At 58.4% G+C, this 16,564-nt stretch overlaps 1 protein-coding gene across 5 annotated transcripts in view; it reads left to right on the top strand.

The window, feature by feature from the left end:
* The first annotated feature begins 4,300 nt into the window (after window positions 1–4,300).
* The window catches only part of DGKZ (diacylglycerol kinase zeta), a 37,303-nt gene continuing 25,039 nt past the window's right edge, over window positions 4,301–16,564 (top strand). For 2 of the 5 annotated variants that reach the window (XM_004585366.2, XM_058663103.1), the window contains exon 1: window positions 4,301–4,568. In XM_004585366.2, coding sequence (XP_004585423.2) covers window positions 4,357–4,568 — 212 coding nt within the window. In that variant the 5' untranslated portion in view covers window positions 4,301–4,356. Of the gene's footprint in view, window positions 4,569–13,531; window positions 13,684–15,420; window positions 15,790–16,564 lie in introns of those variants that run through there. The other 3 variants (XM_004585369.2, XM_004585368.2, XM_058663104.1) reach the window with 2 other exon arrangements.

The raw sequence follows: 16,564 nt of genomic DNA, 5'->3' as shown, positions 1-16,564 counted from the left end.
AAGGCCAAGTGTTCAGCGGTTGTAACAATGAAGTGGTCCCCAGTGGCCTTGTGGCCGGAGCTGCTGTGTCAGAGCAGCTGGGGCATGAGCTCGACAGCCCAGCGGAAGGAAGGACAGGCAGCAGGTGTAAGTGAACGCTTGCTGGGTGCTCAGCTGTGCAGAGAAAGAGTGACCACCAAAGAGGGGGTGAGGGTGAGATTAGATCAGCTTGGGGTTGTGCTTCAGAGGAGAGGCCATTGAACATGACTGATTCTAGAAGGCAAAGAGTCAACAGAAGGAAGACTCAGGGCGACCACTAAAGGGCACAATGATGATGGAGGAAGATGGGGATGGATGCAGGGAGCAACTGGAGGGTGTATCTGGTCCTGAGAGACCCGAGCAGAGGGGTGGCAGCATTCTGTGGGCATCTAGGAAACCACAGAATCCCTTGTAACTGAGTTACGTGGGCTGGCAATGAAAGCTACAAGTCAGGGAAAAGGGATAGTGTGAAGGGTCACGCGGATGGAGAGACAATGTAGCTCTTGGGATGACTGCCCCCTCCCCCATCACTCGTTCAAGAAATATCTGTGGCACACAGTACCAGGCTACCAATGGAGTTCAAATGAGATCCAGTTCCTGATTGTAAATGCTTGGTACCTACCTGCCCCATCTGTGACCAGGAACTCCATGTGCCCCAGTATGGAACTGAAAGAACCTTAGGGGTCGGACATTTTTCCTGAAAGTGAAGCTCTAGAAGGCACAATTAACTGACCAAGGTCACATGCCTCCTAAGTGTCCAACTGACTCCCCGTCTGTCCGGCTTGGCCTCTCCACCCCTTCCCATCTCCTCTCTACTTCCTGATGTCCAGATTTCTAAGAAAGCACAAGATACAAGAACTCTAGGACTTCCTGGAGAGCGCAGGATTCGACCAGGTGGTGTAAGTGGTCATCGGTGATGACCACACCCGCCAAAGAAGTCTTCCCAGCTGGTATTGGGACACAGAGCGAGAACAAGCCACGGTTGGCATGCAGCCTCCTCCATGCCAGGGATGAGAAGAGGAGAGGGACTTCCTCGGCTTGCTCCCCCCACCAACTCCCTGGCAAAGGAGCTGCAGCCCCTACTCTCTATTGTCAGCTTCCAGCAACCAGCTTCGCCACATGCGCAGTAGACAGCTGTTACAATACCAGTGCCTCCGCTCACTTGCCACAACAAACCCTTTATTATACCTGGAAACAAAAGCTCTAGAAACAGAGAACAGCTGCCAGGGGATGCCTGAAATAGGGATGGGCCACAGCATGGTTTCCTGGCCAGCCCCAGGATGCATTTGGGCAAACTGGGCACTTAGCTGATGCAGGAACAGGTGCCCCTTGGGTCCTTCCTCCAAGGGTGGGGGTTGGAGGGGAGAGAGTCCAGGAATTCGACTCCAAAACACAGGCCCTGGGGTTCATGGTGTCATGTGAGTGCGTGATCTTGGCAAAGGGAGGGCCTTGGATCATCTCAGTGCCCTCAGCTGCCAGCCGGCCCCCACTCGCATCAAGCTGCTAGAAGGAGTGGAAGTGAGCTCCCAGAGAGCTGCAGGCACAGCATCCGTTAGGCAATAAACACACAGAAGCCTGGGCTATTATTTCTTGAGTGCAGAGATAATGGGTGGGCTGGGCAGCACACAGCAGCTGGGAGAGACTGTAGCAAGCAGGCAGGCTACTAATAGCAGAGCACCTTCAGGTTTCCCCTTGGCTGGGGAAGAGGGTGGGGTCACAGATAGAAAACTGGGCTGGGCCCGGCGGCGTGGCCTAGCGGCTAAAGTCCTCGCCTTGAACATGCCAGGATCCCATATGGGTGCTGATTCTAATCCCGGCAGCTCCACTTCCCATCCAGCTCCCTGCTTGTGGCCTGGGAAAGCAGTGGAGGACGGCCTAGTGAATTGGAACACTGCACCCGCGTGGGAGACCTGGAGACCTGGAAGAGGTTCCTGGTTCCCGGCTTCGGATCGGCATGCATCGGCCCGTTGTGGCTCACTTGGGGAGTGAATCATCGGACGGAAGATCTTCCTCTCTGTCTCTCCTCCTCTGTGTATATCTGACTTTGTAATAAAATAAATAAATCTTAAAAAAAAAAAAAAAAAAGAAAACTGGGCTGTCAATAGCTGGATCTAAGTGGGAAGGTGTGAGGACAGAAGGAAGCGGAGAGTAGGGGTTCCAAGCAGCAAAGAGCCCCCCAAAAAACCAGTTGCTAGGTTGCCATGGAGGGAATGTCCAAACTTAACCAGAGCTATAGGCCACTGGGAATCAGAAGCAAACATCCTGAAAGGGCAATCCCAAGGGCATTTGAGGGTGGAGGGGCTTCCAAGCACCCATCTCTCTTCCAGAGTCTAAAGCCATGGGGTGCCTTTCAACTCTGGGGAGGACTCCCATGTGGCCCAGAAGGCATGATAGGCCTTGCCTTGTGTTGGAATGGGGACTGTTGAATGCACAGAGAGAAAGAGAGAGAGCCGAGAGACAGGACTGGAGCAGCCAGAACTCAAGCCATTGAGAAGGGGAGGTTTCCAGATCAGAGGAAAGCAGAGACCTCCAGGATGACTGGCTGGGGTGGGGGTGGCCAACACCTGTGTGGCACCCACTGCAAGACCCGGATTTCAATCTTGGCCTGAACTTTACTTTCCTGCCGGAGCCATCTCAAGGCAAGAAGTCACGTGGATGACACCTCACCGACCTCTGACAACGTGGAGGAAGTGGTGGGAGTTACTGCCCAGGGTTGTGGTGAGGATGAAATGCTGCATCACCTACCGCCATGGGTGCCGAAGTGAGTGCCCAGGAGAGCGTCCTGAGGCTGAAGGAAGAGTATCATGGAGGGCTCCTGGACGGAGCGGCACCTGACAGGCTCTGAAGGATGGGCAAGCTTTCTGTAGCTGGGATAGGGAAGGGCAAGGCTCCAGGCCATGGGAACAGGGAGACCATGAGTGGCTTGCAAAATGCTGGGTGCTCTAGTCCCTGCAACTCTGTGAGGCTGGGCCTTCCACTTCCTCATGCTCAAGGTCATGGGGACAGATAAGGCCCTGGACTTCCAAAGCAGAGGGGGTTGGGAAGAAGGCAGGCATCCTTCAGCTGGAGCTGTCCAAGGGAGGCTTTCTGGAAGGGGAGGCCTTTCAGCAGGGCCTCAGAAGGTGAAGTCTACTGATTGAAGGAAGTTCTCAGAATGACACTGGGTGGGCTCAATGCCAGTTCCCAAAAAGAGGAGTGCAGGAGAGCAGAAGGAAATGGAGGGCACTGGATAATAGATCCAGCAGGGTTTGGGTGCCAGGCTATGGTGTAGGAACGAGGGAGTCTTTAAATACCTGCAGGTAGACAGAGATGCTGTGCTGAGGTGCCCTTGAGACAGCTGAAGGCTCCCCAGAGTCTTCAGAAATGTTGTGGGGACAAACATCAGTGAGATCCGCAAAGCAAACGCCGGATTTGGAAATCCAACAGGGTCCCCAGGGAGACTTCCAGGCCTTCCTCCTAATCTCCCATCTCCTAGTTCCTGGAGGCCTTTGCTCTGAGGAGACCGAGGGTCTCCAGGACCAGGCAGCTGTCCTCCTAAACTCGTCGCAGCATCCCTGCTCTGTCAGCCCTAGGCCTGGTGACAGTCACCTGCAACCTGATCCCCAGGTATCCCTGCGGCTGTCCCCTTTCCGCTGCCCCCTCCCACTGCCCCCTTCCCACGCCCGCGGCGCCGACGGGGTTAAAGCCGGCACGTGTCACCGCCCTTGCCCTCCCCCTCCACCTGTCGGCTGCAGTGGCAGCGAATGCCGTAGCCGGAAAACGCGGGACAGCGGCTGAGTGACAGGAGGGACAATGATTGGCAGCTGCCACGCAACCGAGTGCGGTGCAAAGGGCTCCGGGCGTAGAGGAAGGCGGGGCCGAGGGTGAGGAGGGGTAGCGAGGGTGCCCACATCCCGAGCCTGGCTCTTGGAGCAAGGTGCGTGCCCGCGGCTGGCGGAGTCGGGCACGCTCCCTGACATGCCCCCTGGCCGGGCGGTGCCCAGCCCCGGCCTCGCGGGTGGCGGGTGTTTCTAGGTGACACCGGTGCGTGGCGGCGGCAGGAGCGCGCTTGCCTTCGCCACTAAGGCTCCGCTTGGACTCCGGCTACAGCCGTCCGGGGGGCGCACTCCAGCGCGACCCCCTGCCCAGGGGCGCGGAGCAACGCCCCGGCCTTTCCCGGGCACAGCGCCCAGCATCTCGTCGCTCCGGTCGTCCGGGCGCCGGAGTCGTGCGGGGCGCACGGGACCAGCGCAGTCCCTCCTTCCTTTCTTGCCTCCCTCCCCACCCCGCGCTCCAGGCCCTGCTGCCGGAGAAAGTCTGAACTTCAGCGGGGAACCTCCCTCTCCGAGAGGCCGCGGGATGGCCGAGGGGTCGGGAGGCGCTGGGCCGCGCGGAGACGCGGCTGCCAGCGGCCGGGCAGCCGAGGAGGTGGTGGTACGGCGGCGCTGTCGGCGAGGGGAAGAGGCCGAGGTCTCGCCGCCCTGGCCCGAGGGCTCCCGGGGCCTGGTAGCTGAGCCCCCGCTCGAGGAGCGGTTCCGGCAGATGCACCTCCGGAAGCAGGTGTCCTACAGGTAAGCCGGAGAGGGTAGTGGGCAGCGCAGCGTTCGGACCCACCCCTCCTCGCCTTCAGCCCGGCTCCCGCGGCTTGCCTAGTCTCACTCTTAGCGACCTGCAGTTCCCCAGGGATGACCCAAACGTGGAGGCTCGGGAGAGAGAACGCTCCTGGGGCCCCTTTTCTCTGGACCTGTTCGGTCTTCGCGGAGTTCCTGAGCATGCTCGGTATACAGAGAGCCCAGTGGAGGCCCCTTTCTGGGAGCATGGTGACAGGGTGGCCTCTCAAGCCGTCCTGTGGGCGGGTCCACGCACTAGACACTGACCTGCGGAAGCCAAGGAGATGCTGACCCGCCCCATGCCGAGCTGACCCCCCCCTTCCTGTCCCAGGTCACGTCCTTAACTTGAACTTGCTACCGGTTCCCCAAATCGCTGGCCCAGCGTAACCCCCTTTGGAGGGTCCAGCAGGTTTCCTGGAGGATCTTGCCCAGGGACTTGGGTCACTCCCTGCCTGCTGGGTTGGAAAGGAGAGTTTCCTGTTTACAGCCAAGGGGTCTGGGGCGGGCCTGAGGCCACCCAGCTCTCTGGCTCTACTGAAGGCTCCCAGGGTCCCAGATTCTCCCTGGGTTATGAGGCCTGGGCAGGTGGGAAGGAAGGAGTGAGTTGCTCCAGAGTAGAAGGGGATTGGTGGGAGTTCATGGCCCTCTCCCTTTGTCTCTGGGAGCATCCAGGGGAGCTTCACGAGGTTTGTGCAAACTGAAATTCCAAGGCCACGCCCATTTGTCCAGGAACTCTCAGAGAAGGAACTGAATATGTGTCCACTGTGCAGAGGGGAGAGCTTCCTGGCCATGCCTTGGGCTGCGGAGAGGCGTCCTGGAAGGCCTCCTGGAGGAGGGGTGCTAGGGACTGACAGGGAACAGGGCCAAGAACATAGAGAATCTTGGGAGAAAGGTTAGCCTAGGTGCTAACTGGGGATCGGCCAGGAGCAGCCTGGAGCTGGGCTGCCTCTCTCTCTCTCTCTCTCTTTTTCTCTGGGCTTCAGCTCTTCATCTGTCACAAAAGGGAGGGTGATCCCAAACTTTTCCTAGGCTGGGTGGGGCAGGGACAGATAGCAGCTGAAGTTGGAAAGCAGGCTGGAAGTGAGGGAGAAGCCTAGAGGAGTTGGGTGCAGGGGATGATGGACGGGCTGGGATACCCCTGTGTGAGCATGTGCACACGAGTGCAGTCACAGGGCTGGGACACCCCCTACCCTAACAAGAGTGTCCCCTCCGCAGTCTGAACTTGGGACATCTGATCACCAAGGACTCGAGGTGCCCAGGCCTTGGCTTCTCTATAACCATAAAGGGTAGGGGAGCCCTCTGGGTTACCTGTGTGAAGGAAGCAAGCACCAGATGTCACTGCTGGACAGCTTGGACAGGGCACCTCCTTCCCCTCCTCCTTGAAAGCAGGCCGGAGCCCACTCTCAGCCCCAGAGCTGGATGCGGCATGGCAAGACCAGGTGAGGGGGCAAAGGCGGCCCTGGGAAACAGCAATTCCTGCAGGCCCTTCACAACCTGCATGCCTGGGGGAGTCCAGTGGAGCAAGCTGGGCTGAGCCCTGCTGCATAGCTGTGGCTCCCAGGGGCCCCAGATGACTGCTCCTCCTCCAGGCCGCCCCTGGCTGGGATGCTGGCAGCAGCAAGCAGCTCAGGCCCACGGTGGCCCCTCCACATCCTCCGCCTGCCATCATTCTATGCAGCTCTGGCTCGCGGCTCAACCTCCCACCCTGCTGCGAGGAGTTGCTAAGAAAAGCAGTTGAAAGGCCTTTGCTGAGAGAAAAGGCTTTTTAGATAGAAATACCGGGTGGCAGGGGGGACAAAAATTTGCTGGGTGAGGGCGGAAGTGGAAACGGGATGACGGAAGCCTGGAAGCTTCTGACGGGGGTGGGAATGCGTGTGCGTGGGGGTGGGCTCTCAGCAGGGCAGTAGATGCTTTTAGGGGTGTGGGAGTTCCCTTCGCCTCCCAGTGCCACTGGGTGGATGGACAGGTGGCAGGTCAGTGGCAGTACCAGCTCAGACACCTGCAGCCCAGGCAGGGTGTGGGAAATGGAATTAAACAGTAAGTGGCATTTGGTGGTGAAACACGTTGAAATCAAAGCTGCATTTCTTCACTATGTGTGTTCACAAAAGGGGGGCTTTTTCAGGCGGCAGGAGAAGGAATTGCCTGAGAGGTTCTCACTGCTTTAGATGGGACCTGCTTGGAGCAGTAGTAGGGCTCTGCCATCTTGGATCTGCACCTGTGGGGCACGTAAGGACCCTCTCTTAGTCTCTAGCCAGAGCCAAACCCCACCACTTAGTGATCCTTTACAAAGTGGATTCTTTCTCTTTCTTTCTTTTAAGATTTGTTTTGTTTATTTGAAAGCTAGGGTTACAGAGACAGGAGAGGGAGGGAGAGATAGAAAGATCTTCCAACTGCTGGTTTACTTCCCAAGTGGCCACAGCAGCTAGAGCCGGGACAGGTGGAAGCCAGGAGCCAGGAACTTCCCCAGGTGCATTTGCAGGGAGCTGGATAGGAAGCAGAGCAGCTGGATCTTGAACCTGTGCCCGTATAGGATATTATAGTGCTGCAAGTGGTGGGGTGACCATCTACCACAATGCCAGCTCCTCAGAGTGGATTCTCTAGCCATCTCCTTGATCCAAGCAGTCTGGGCATGGGCCCCGAGGTCTCAGCTCTGCCCACCTCCTCCAGGGGCTTTGAAGACCACTGACTTCACTTGGATATAAACTGAAGAAGGAGAAGAAGGGATAGGTGAGAGAAAGGGTAGTAAAATATGAGATGAGTCTCCTGGGACAGCCAGCAGGTGCTAAATCCCAAAAGGGCATTGCAGGGGAACCAGCAAGCCTGCCTGAGTTCTACCCTGGGGACACGATGCCCACCTGTGAGGATCCCCTCTAGGGCCAAACAAATAGTAAGTACTTTAAGCTTGCCAGGACACTCATTCTCTTTCCAGGCTCCTGGGCTGTGGTGGAGCCAAAGCAGCCGTGGCCAATGTGTACACGAATGAGTGAGCCTGGGTCCCAGTAAAACAGTATTTATAGATGTGAACTTTACTGTTCCTGTCATCATCATTGTCACAAAGGGTTCCCTTTTGCTTTTCTCTGGCTGTTTCACAAGGTCACAGAAAGCGAGCAGGACAGATGTGGCCCAGGCTGGGCCTGGGGATTGCCAGCCCCTGCTGCTGTCGATGAGGCAGAACCAACACGCAAGGCACATGGCAGTATGGCGCTTGCTTTCCCCCCAGAGGCCTCAAGTTCGAGTCTAGCCCTGCCCTTTCCTCACTGGACCGTTCGGACCCCATCTCATAGAGACAAAATTATAGACAAAATTCCTATAAGGTGAATTCAGACAAGAGATGGTCCTGACGCCAAGCGGGACAGCGAAACACACTGAGTCTTTTGCCCTGGGTAGCTGGACCTCTTCATGGGTCAGAGAGACCCAGGAAGCCTTCTTGGAGGAGGCTGGCCCTGAGCAATGGGACCTGGGGGGGCAGGCAAAGCTTAGCCAAGACCCAAAGTGAATGAATACTGAGCATGCGTGCAGGTCCCATCTCGGGCCACTCCACACCCACAGAGGCGGCGAGTTGGGAGACTGGAGGGGGTGCCAGCTGGCAGGGGAGGGTGCCCCCTGCTGCAGGCACGAGGCTGTGGGGACACAGCTCCTCGAGGGAGGGGAGGAAAGGAGGGGCACCTGATCTGGCTCTCCCTGCTGCTATTTACCCGAAGCTAAAAATAACCTCGGGAGTGACAGGGAGATGGGGCCGATTTGTAATTTAAATAGCAACAGGATAAAGCAAGGAGCTGCAAGAGATCACATTCTGTCCCGAATTAAAAATGCAAAAACCGGGGGACGGGAGAGCTGAGCTGGCAGAGCAGGCGGAGGCCCCCCTCCCTCTGCCGGTCCCCACTGCTGCCGCCAGCAGGAGCAGGAAGCCGGGGGTCCATCCATTTTCCTTCCTTCTAGGAAGGGCGGGGCCCAGGGCTAGCCTGGAACTCCTTCCTCCCCTCCGGGACAGAGGTTCTGGCTGAGCAAGTGAGTCAAAAGCCAGGAAGGGCAGTGCCCATGGCAGGGGTCAGGCTCCACACGCAGGATTCGGGGGCCCAGAAGAGGGTCTATGCCGCTCCCCTCATCCCAAAAGCAGCAGCTCACACACACCTCCCCTGCCCCTGACCTGGCCTCAAAGGCACAAGCCCATTGGGAACAGGGAGGGTCAGGGTCGGCCAAGGCCTTGAAAGAACTTCTCTAGGTGCCCACTGATGGATGGGCACCATGGGCCAGGTGCCAGAAGTGTGGGTTGGAATCTGTTTGGTGCTTCGACAGGTGCATCTTTAGAGCCGAACTTTCTAGAAGCTCAAGAACAAGAGGCAGTGCAGCATGGGGCTGCTTCTCCTCAGGGGAGGCAGGCAATGCCTATGGACGCTGGCCTTGCACTGTGCTGGGCCTAGTGGTACCGGGGAAAGAGGCTGCGGAGACAGCCACAGAAAACAAAACAGCTCAGGAAGGTCACACAGACAGGGAGCAGCAGTGGAGCAGGGATGCGGGCTCTTGGGTGACTTGGAAGCCCATTTGGCTGGAAGGTTCTCATCTCTAAAGAGCTCTCCCCTGAGCTCTGCACAAAGTCCCCATGTCCCCTGGAAGGTTCACAGGCCTAGACAGACTGTCTACATGGATGACCCTTAGGATTTGGCAGGCTGGCATCCAGGCTGGTCTACCAACGAAGCTGCCTAGAGCAAACCCATCCAGGACGTCTATGGGTGCCGGAAGACAGCTTCCCAGGCAGGTGATGCTGTGGGGGCTGGACCCACAGCTCTCCTGCATCAGGGGGAGACACTCTCCAGTCCCTCTCCCAGTGGGAACCTAGCTAGCCACATTTCCACCTGGCAGGAGACAACTACACCTGCAGCTCAGCTCCGCTGCACCTGTCTCTTGGGTTGCTGACGAGGGCTTAGCAGGTGCCTGGAGCACAGACTTAGCTGCAGAGGATGGACACACAGCTGGCAGCCAGTTTCTTCCTCTGCTCAGCTGGTGGGATACCTATGAGGAAATCCAACCCATGGCTACTTCCCCCTGGAAACCACTCAGCACATGCCTGTGTGCCTAGCAGTGAGCAAGAAGTAACTCAGAATCTTGGTTTTTTATTTGTTTGTTTAAAAGATTTTTTTTTGAATTGGAAAGTCAAATATACAAAGAGGAGGAGAGACAGAGAGGAAGATCTTCCGTCCAATGATTCACTCCCCAAGTGGCTGCAATGGTCAGAGCTGAGCCAATTCAAGGCCAGCAGCCAGGAGCTCTTCTGGGTCTCCCACGCAGGTGCAGGGTCCCAAGGCTTTGGGCCATCCTCCACTGCTTTCCTAGGCCACAAGCAGGGAGCAGGGCTGCTGGGTTTAGAAACGGTGCCCAATTGGGATGCTGGCAGCATATTCAAGGCAAGAATTTTAACTGCTAGGCTACTGCGCCAGTTCTTGCTTGTTTAGTTTTAAAGATATTTTAATTTTTATTGGAAAGTCAGATTTATAGAGAGAAGGAGAGACAGAGAGAAAGCTCTTCCTTCCAATGATTCACTCTGTAACAGCCAGAGCTGAACCGATCTGAAGCAAGGAGCCAGGAGCTTCCTCTGGGTCTCCCACATGGGCGCAGGGTCCCAAGGCTTTGCGCAATTTTCCACTGCTTTCCGAGGTCACAAGCAGGGAGCTGGATGGGAAGTGAAACAGCCAGGATACAAACCTACACCCATATGGAATCCTAGCACGTGCAAAGTGAGGGTTTAGCCACTGAGCCATCGCGTTGAGGGCCCCAGCATCTTGTAAGGAGACAAGACTAATGTGCATGACAGAGCAAGCAAGGTAGGAATACTTCCGGGAGCAAAACAGTGTTGGGCGTAAGTCATGGAGTTGGGAATGCCAACTCAGGAGCGAGATTTGAGGTGGATCTTTACGAAACATGTCCTGTGAATGATTGAGAGAGTAAACATTCCAAATGGGAAATTTAGTGGCAACTGTCAGGTCTACAAGAGAGCTGAGCTCATCTGGTCTGATTCAGAGAGGACTGACCGAGAGTCCCATAGCCATCAGTGGGTTCTGTGTGCCTCTGAAGGCGCGAGCCAGGGCCAGCCAGGACGGGATGGAGCTGTAGGTGGGGACGAACGCAAACGAGTCCGTGGAGGGCAGGAAGGGCAGGCACCAGCAGGGCATGCGCCGGGAAAGGCTGGACAAAAAAAAAAGAGTCAAGTGAAGCCAGCACGTGGGGCGACTTGAAGGTCAGGCCAAGGAGGCTAGCTGGGCAGGTTTTGAGGGCAGAGGATGTCCAGGTTGTGGGCTGCGTGGTGCCCTGGGACAGTTCCTTTCCCCCAGCTCCCACATGCTCATCCAGGCCACAGAAAGTAGAACACCTCACCCGCTGGGGCTCCAACAAAGCCCAGAATAATCTCCTTACCCAGATTCTTCTTCCCGTGTGTATGGACCTGGGTGGATTCGGTGGGGTCCCCAGCTCCCCCCTGGTGCTGGCTGGCACATGCTGTCCTAGGAACTGCCAAGGGCATCCTCTCCCCTCCGCCCTCCCAAGCCCCTGTGCACCTGTCCCTCCAGGCCTCCTCCTCCCCACTCGGCCTGGAACACAGAGAGCTGGCAGTAGCAGCTCCAGGAAAGAAAGACCCGGCCAAGGTTGCTGCACCGTACCGAGCCTCCAGCCCGCCCGGCTTCCCCTCCAGGAGTCCCATTTCCTGCTTCTAGCCCTGCCAGAAGCCTCTGCTGGAAAACAAGCCCAGCCCCATTTCCTCTGTTTAACTGGAGCTGCTTACAGAAGGCCTGGGAGAGGAAGGCAGGGCCCCACCACAGTCTCCTTCCAGATCAGATGGCGGCCTGGGGGTGGGGGTGGGGATGGGGGAGAGGCAGGGGAGGGGCAGGGGCCAGGGTCTCGGATAGGCTGCAACAGGCTAGGCCCACCTGGAGGGAACTCAGAAATGATGGCTTGGAGCGAGGGCTATTGAGGTGAGGGGTGGCTAGGGTCTCTCTTGGAGGGAAAGCCTCATGCCCTTTTGAAGGGCATGGCTCTCGGGTTGGTCTGTATTTGAGCTGAGCTCAGTGCTTTGTGCCTCAGTTTCCCGTTATCAAAGGAGGAAGTTAGCAAGAGCCTGACTCCCCTGATCACACAAAGGTTTCAGCAAGCCACCCTACACAGTTGCTAGTAACCGGGCATCTAAGCGTCCAAGAAACACCAATGGTGGTTCTGATGCAACCAAGTATTTGAGATTCATTACATGGCCTGGATTCTATTAAACCAGTGGTCAACAAAACAAAACAAAACCTGCTCAGTCCCAACCCAGAGAGGACAACCCCAAGGTGACACCACGAGGTGTTGCGGGCGTCCCGTTTGTGTCTGCAGGATCCAGGGCATAAATGTCAATTGCACCAAACTGACACTATTGGTGTCCTCGAGAAATTCACAGCTTTGTTGGAGTAACACACATCGGCACCACAGAACTAATTATAGAGCAGGGTGATTAGACAACACAGAGGACCACACACTTCCTCCCCAGCACCTGCCGGACCTGGCTGCGGCTCCGGCCCAGTTGCCATGGTGGCCTCACCGCCCTCCTAGCTCAGCTGACCAGGGCCAGCTCCCCAGCTCCTGGAGCAGCCCCCCACCCTCTTGGCCCTGCTTGCCGCTTTCCAGGCAGTTCAGACACTTCATTCCTTACTGTTTGCCCTCTCTGTTCCACGCCCCCCAAGTCTGGTTGTCGTATGGTTCGCTTTGTTTTTTCTTTAAAGCATTTCATGACCTAACAGTGTTTTACACTGCTGGGGATTGCTTTCCTGGAGAGCAAGGGAGGGTCTTCCCTGCTGGACCCCAAGCTCTGTGAGGGCTTAGAGACATGTTCTCTGGCTCATTGCCACCCTTCCTGGTCGTATACCTGATCCACAGAAGGTGCTCTGTTAAGTATTGATCGGGTGAATTGATTTACAAACACCTTCACCTCGTACTAGATCCTCATTAAGTTCACAAATTGTGTCGTTCCTCCACTTTAAAAAAAAATTTATTTTTATGGAAAGTCAGATATATAGAGAGAGGAGGAGAGACAGAGAAATATCTTCCGTCCGATGATTCACTCCCCAAGTAACCACAACGGCCAGTGGTGCTGTGCTGATCCGAAGCCAGGAGTCAGGAACCTCCTCCAGGTCTCCCACGTGGGTGCAGGGTCCCGAGGCTTTGGGCCGTCCTCGACTGCTTTCCCAGGCCCCAAGCATGGAGCTGGATGGGAAGTGGGGCTGCCGGGATTAGAACCAGCGCCCATATGGGATCCTGGCACGTTCAAAGTGAGGACTTTAGCTGCTAGGCCACCGCGCCAGCCCATTCCTCTGTTTTATGGAAGACAAAACAGAAAATAGGAAAAGCTCTGTGACGCACAGGTGTTCCTCAAAATGACTTCAGGGGAGTTGGCCAGGTGGGCAACCTGGGTCACACAGTTGAGAAGTGGCCCCGGTGGGAGTCATGAGCCTGTGTCTCTAGGTCCCACCCAGATTATTCTTGTTATCAACATCCTTGCACCTGTCCCTGTGTGCTGGGTCTGGGTGGTATGATGAGCACAGAGGGAGCTGGGGGGAAGGAAGTGAACCAGATGATGGGTGCGAAACGGAAGACCCTAGCAGGACCAAAAGATGAGGTGAAGAGGAGAGGCAGTGCAGATCCCAGCCCAGGCAGGCCTGGCTCTCAGGGCCGGCTCCTGCCTGCCGGGCTGGGCTTTCCTCACCCGCTCCTTCCCCTCCTGTGCGGCTCCCATCCCAGGCAGCCAGCAGAAAGCGCCTAGGAGCCCCAGCCAGCCATGGTCCTTCTCTGCTGGGGCAGCCAGCTGGCCTCCAGCTCGGCCCCCCGCCCCCCACCAGCGTCAGGAAGTGCTCAAAGAGGAAGACAGTCGCCGGGGGCAGGATGAACGTACTGGGGGCCGGCCACAGTTCCCGGGGCCAGGCTGCGATGCGGCCGCAGCTCTGGGCCCCGCCTAGGCGCTGGGGACAGGAGAAGGGGAGCTGCCGGGGACACTGAGGCAGATGTGGCGCTACCGCTCCTGGGACGTGCCACAGATCCCAGCTGAGGCTCTGCACACACAGTAGGTACAAGGCGTGACCCTGGAGTGGGCACGGGGACCTGGCACCCTCTTTGGACCTTCTGTCTGCACTGAAGGGGTGGTAGAAGTGTGGGTTGCTCATCCGAGACCCAGTAGTTCTCCAGAGGCAACGGTGTGGGGAGGAGAGGAGGAAGAAAAAAGAGGGCCCTGGGTCGGGAGCAGGGAACTCTGTGCCAGCTGTCCGTTGTCGGAGGGAGAGCTAGAGGGTGGAGTGGAGGAGGCCTGAGCTGTCTGGAGCCTCTGGGTGGGGGAAGCCAACCCGTTAGGGTCTGAGGATGTGGGGAAAAGTGCCCCCATAGCAGGTGATTCCAGACACTGCAGGGTTCTGTCGCAACGGTGAGGTCTCGCTCGCATAAAGTCAGCACAATTTCTGGCCTTCCTGGTTTCTCTCACTCTTGGGAAACTTCCCCAAAAGAGCTTCTAGCACCCAAAGCCAGTGGCAAGTCCACTTGAAGATGTCTCTGTCTTCCTCTGGCTGCAGCTGGTGGGCTGGGGCCCCACCTTCCTGCACCTACCTTCTCCAGGCTGCCGGGAAACCATGACGGGACGGTTTCCCTGGCCTCTGAGTGCTGTTGGCTTATTTCTCAGCTCCCAGCCTTGCCTCTTTGTGGCTGGTGAAGGCTGGAAATGGGCAGGTGGAACCCCAGGGGAGAGGGTGATGCAGGAAGTGGCTTTGCAAGGAGCCCAGCAAGCTGCAGGCGTTGGCAGCAGGCATGGGCATTGGGCTCTGGGAAGGGGAAGGACTTGCCCCTGCCCCAGCATATGGGAGGGCTCTCTGGGTCCTGTTGCCCTTCTTTCATAGAGGAATGGTTTGGGGGGAAGGGGAGGACAACCACTGTAGCCTGGATAGGTCTGGGAGTGTGTGTGTATGTGTGTGTGTGTGAGGGACAAGGTCCTGCAGCCAGAGTTCTGGAGTGTATATGTGGGTAAATGGGAGGGAGGCAGTGAAGTAAGGAACATGGAACCTGCAGCTCCACCCTAGGGACATGGAACCTCTAAATATTGTGCTGGGGATATTGGACGTGCCTAGGGAATCGGTGAAAGGGCTTAAAGGGTTGGAAACCTTGGGGAACGGCTGTGGCAGGAGTTCCTGGTGTGTGAGAAACGTGGAAGGTCTTTGTCACACACTTAGGGGTCCCTAAGTGACCATGACCTGCTGGGAGGAATGAGCCAGCACAGCTAAACCTGTGTGCCAGGGGAGGGTGTTTGCCGCAGGTGCAAGAGGTGTGTTGTGTGACTTCTGTTGCCGTGGGTGTGGACCTGGACCGCGACGGCCAAGGGGGTAAGGGCGGAGATCCATTAAGTGGCTAAGTGGGGACAGCTTGTGCAGGAGCCAAATGTGTTCGTGTGGCCTCGTGTGGGAGGAGAGGTGGTACCAGCTGTCTTCGCGGGGGTGCCCTTGGGAGCTTGAAGGTTGCTGGGAGGGGCGAGGGAGAGCAGGAAGCCGGGCCGGAGCGCGTGCAGCGCCCGCGTGGCAGGTGGCGGATTCCGTGGGATGCAGCCCGACCATCCCCGTGGCTGGTAGGGCGGGGCCTCCGCTGTCCCCGCCCACATCCCTCCGAGTCCCGCCCCCTCCGCCCGCCCGGGCGGGTTGCAGCGCAAGCCGGCGCCGCCAGAGGGCGCCGCGGGGCCGGGGCCGCCTTGCGGCCGAGGGGGCGTGCTCGGCGGCGGGCAGGCAGCGGCCCGGCCAGCTATGCGGGGTCCTGCGGCCGGGGCCGGCGGCACTTCCTGGAGCGGCGGTGGCGGCGGCCGCTTCCCGGGCACCTGGGCGTGGGGCGCGGGGACGCGCGGCGCGGCGCGGGCGGAGCGAGCGCGCGCCATGGCCGCGGCTGGCGGCGCCGAGCCGGCGTGCTGAGCCCCGGCCGCCTGCCGCGGGCCCGGCATGGGCGTCTCCCGCGGGCCCGCCGCCGGCCGGGGCTAGGGCCGGATGGAGCCGCGGGACGGCAGCCCCGAGGCCCGGAGCAGCGACTCCGAGTCGGCCTCCGCCTCGTCCAGCGGCTCCGAGCACGACGCGGGGCCCGAGCCGGACAAGGCGCCGCGGCGCCTGAGCAAGCGGCGCTTCCCAGGTCTGCGGCTCTTCGGGCACAGGTGAGCGGAGGGGGGAAACCGGGCACGGACTCGGACGATGCGGGCTGTGGCTGGGCGCTGGCACGGCGTGCGTGTATGTGGGGTGTGGGGGTCGTCTTCTGGGCACCGGGCACCGAGCTCGCCCAGCCTGTTAGCGAGCAAGCAGCCCCCCACCGCAAGCCTTGGACACTTGCGGCCCCCAGGATGGGGCACGCTCCTACTGCTGGAACAGGACTTCTCTGCTCCTCCTGGCAGCGGTGAGGTGTGGGCACGGTGCCCTGTAGCCTTTCCAGGGGACCCAGCTGCCTCCCGTCACCGTATGGTCTCTTGCGGGACGCAGCCCCGTGGGACACCCTATGTGGCTGTCCGCTCCGTTGCCACCGACCGCTTATGCGCCCAGCGTTAGGTGTCTCCTTGGGGTAGCGATGCTGGCCACTTCCGACCCCAGCCATGGCAAATGTTAGGCAGTTAGCATCCCTTCCTCCCTCACCCATCTTACAGTCCTGGCTGATTCCTGAGGGGGACAGCAAGGGGCCAGGGGGCTGTAGTCTGTGCTGGCTGTCCCAGCCCCCTCCTCCCTGTCTCTTGTGATACAGTTTGACCAGGGGCTTCGGTGAGGCCCAGGGGGTTGGGAGGGAAAGGGTGTGGGTCGCTGGGGTGTGGGCATGTATGCTGGGCTTGGCTACCAGGTGCCTACCCACCTGCCCTCGTGTAAGATGAGAACAGGTGCAGCCACGTGAGGACCCTACCTGGCCCCCAGGCTCTTGCCACACTGACCCCTGCCCTCTTCTAGTGG

Source organism: Ochotona princeps, chromosome 4 (assembly GCF_030435755.1).
Source record: "Ochotona princeps isolate mOchPri1 chromosome 4, mOchPri1.hap1, whole genome shotgun sequence".
Classification (NCBI taxonomy): domain Eukaryota; kingdom Metazoa; phylum Chordata; class Mammalia; order Lagomorpha; family Ochotonidae; genus Ochotona; species Ochotona princeps.
This window is presented reverse-complemented; position numbering and strand designations above follow the sequence as displayed.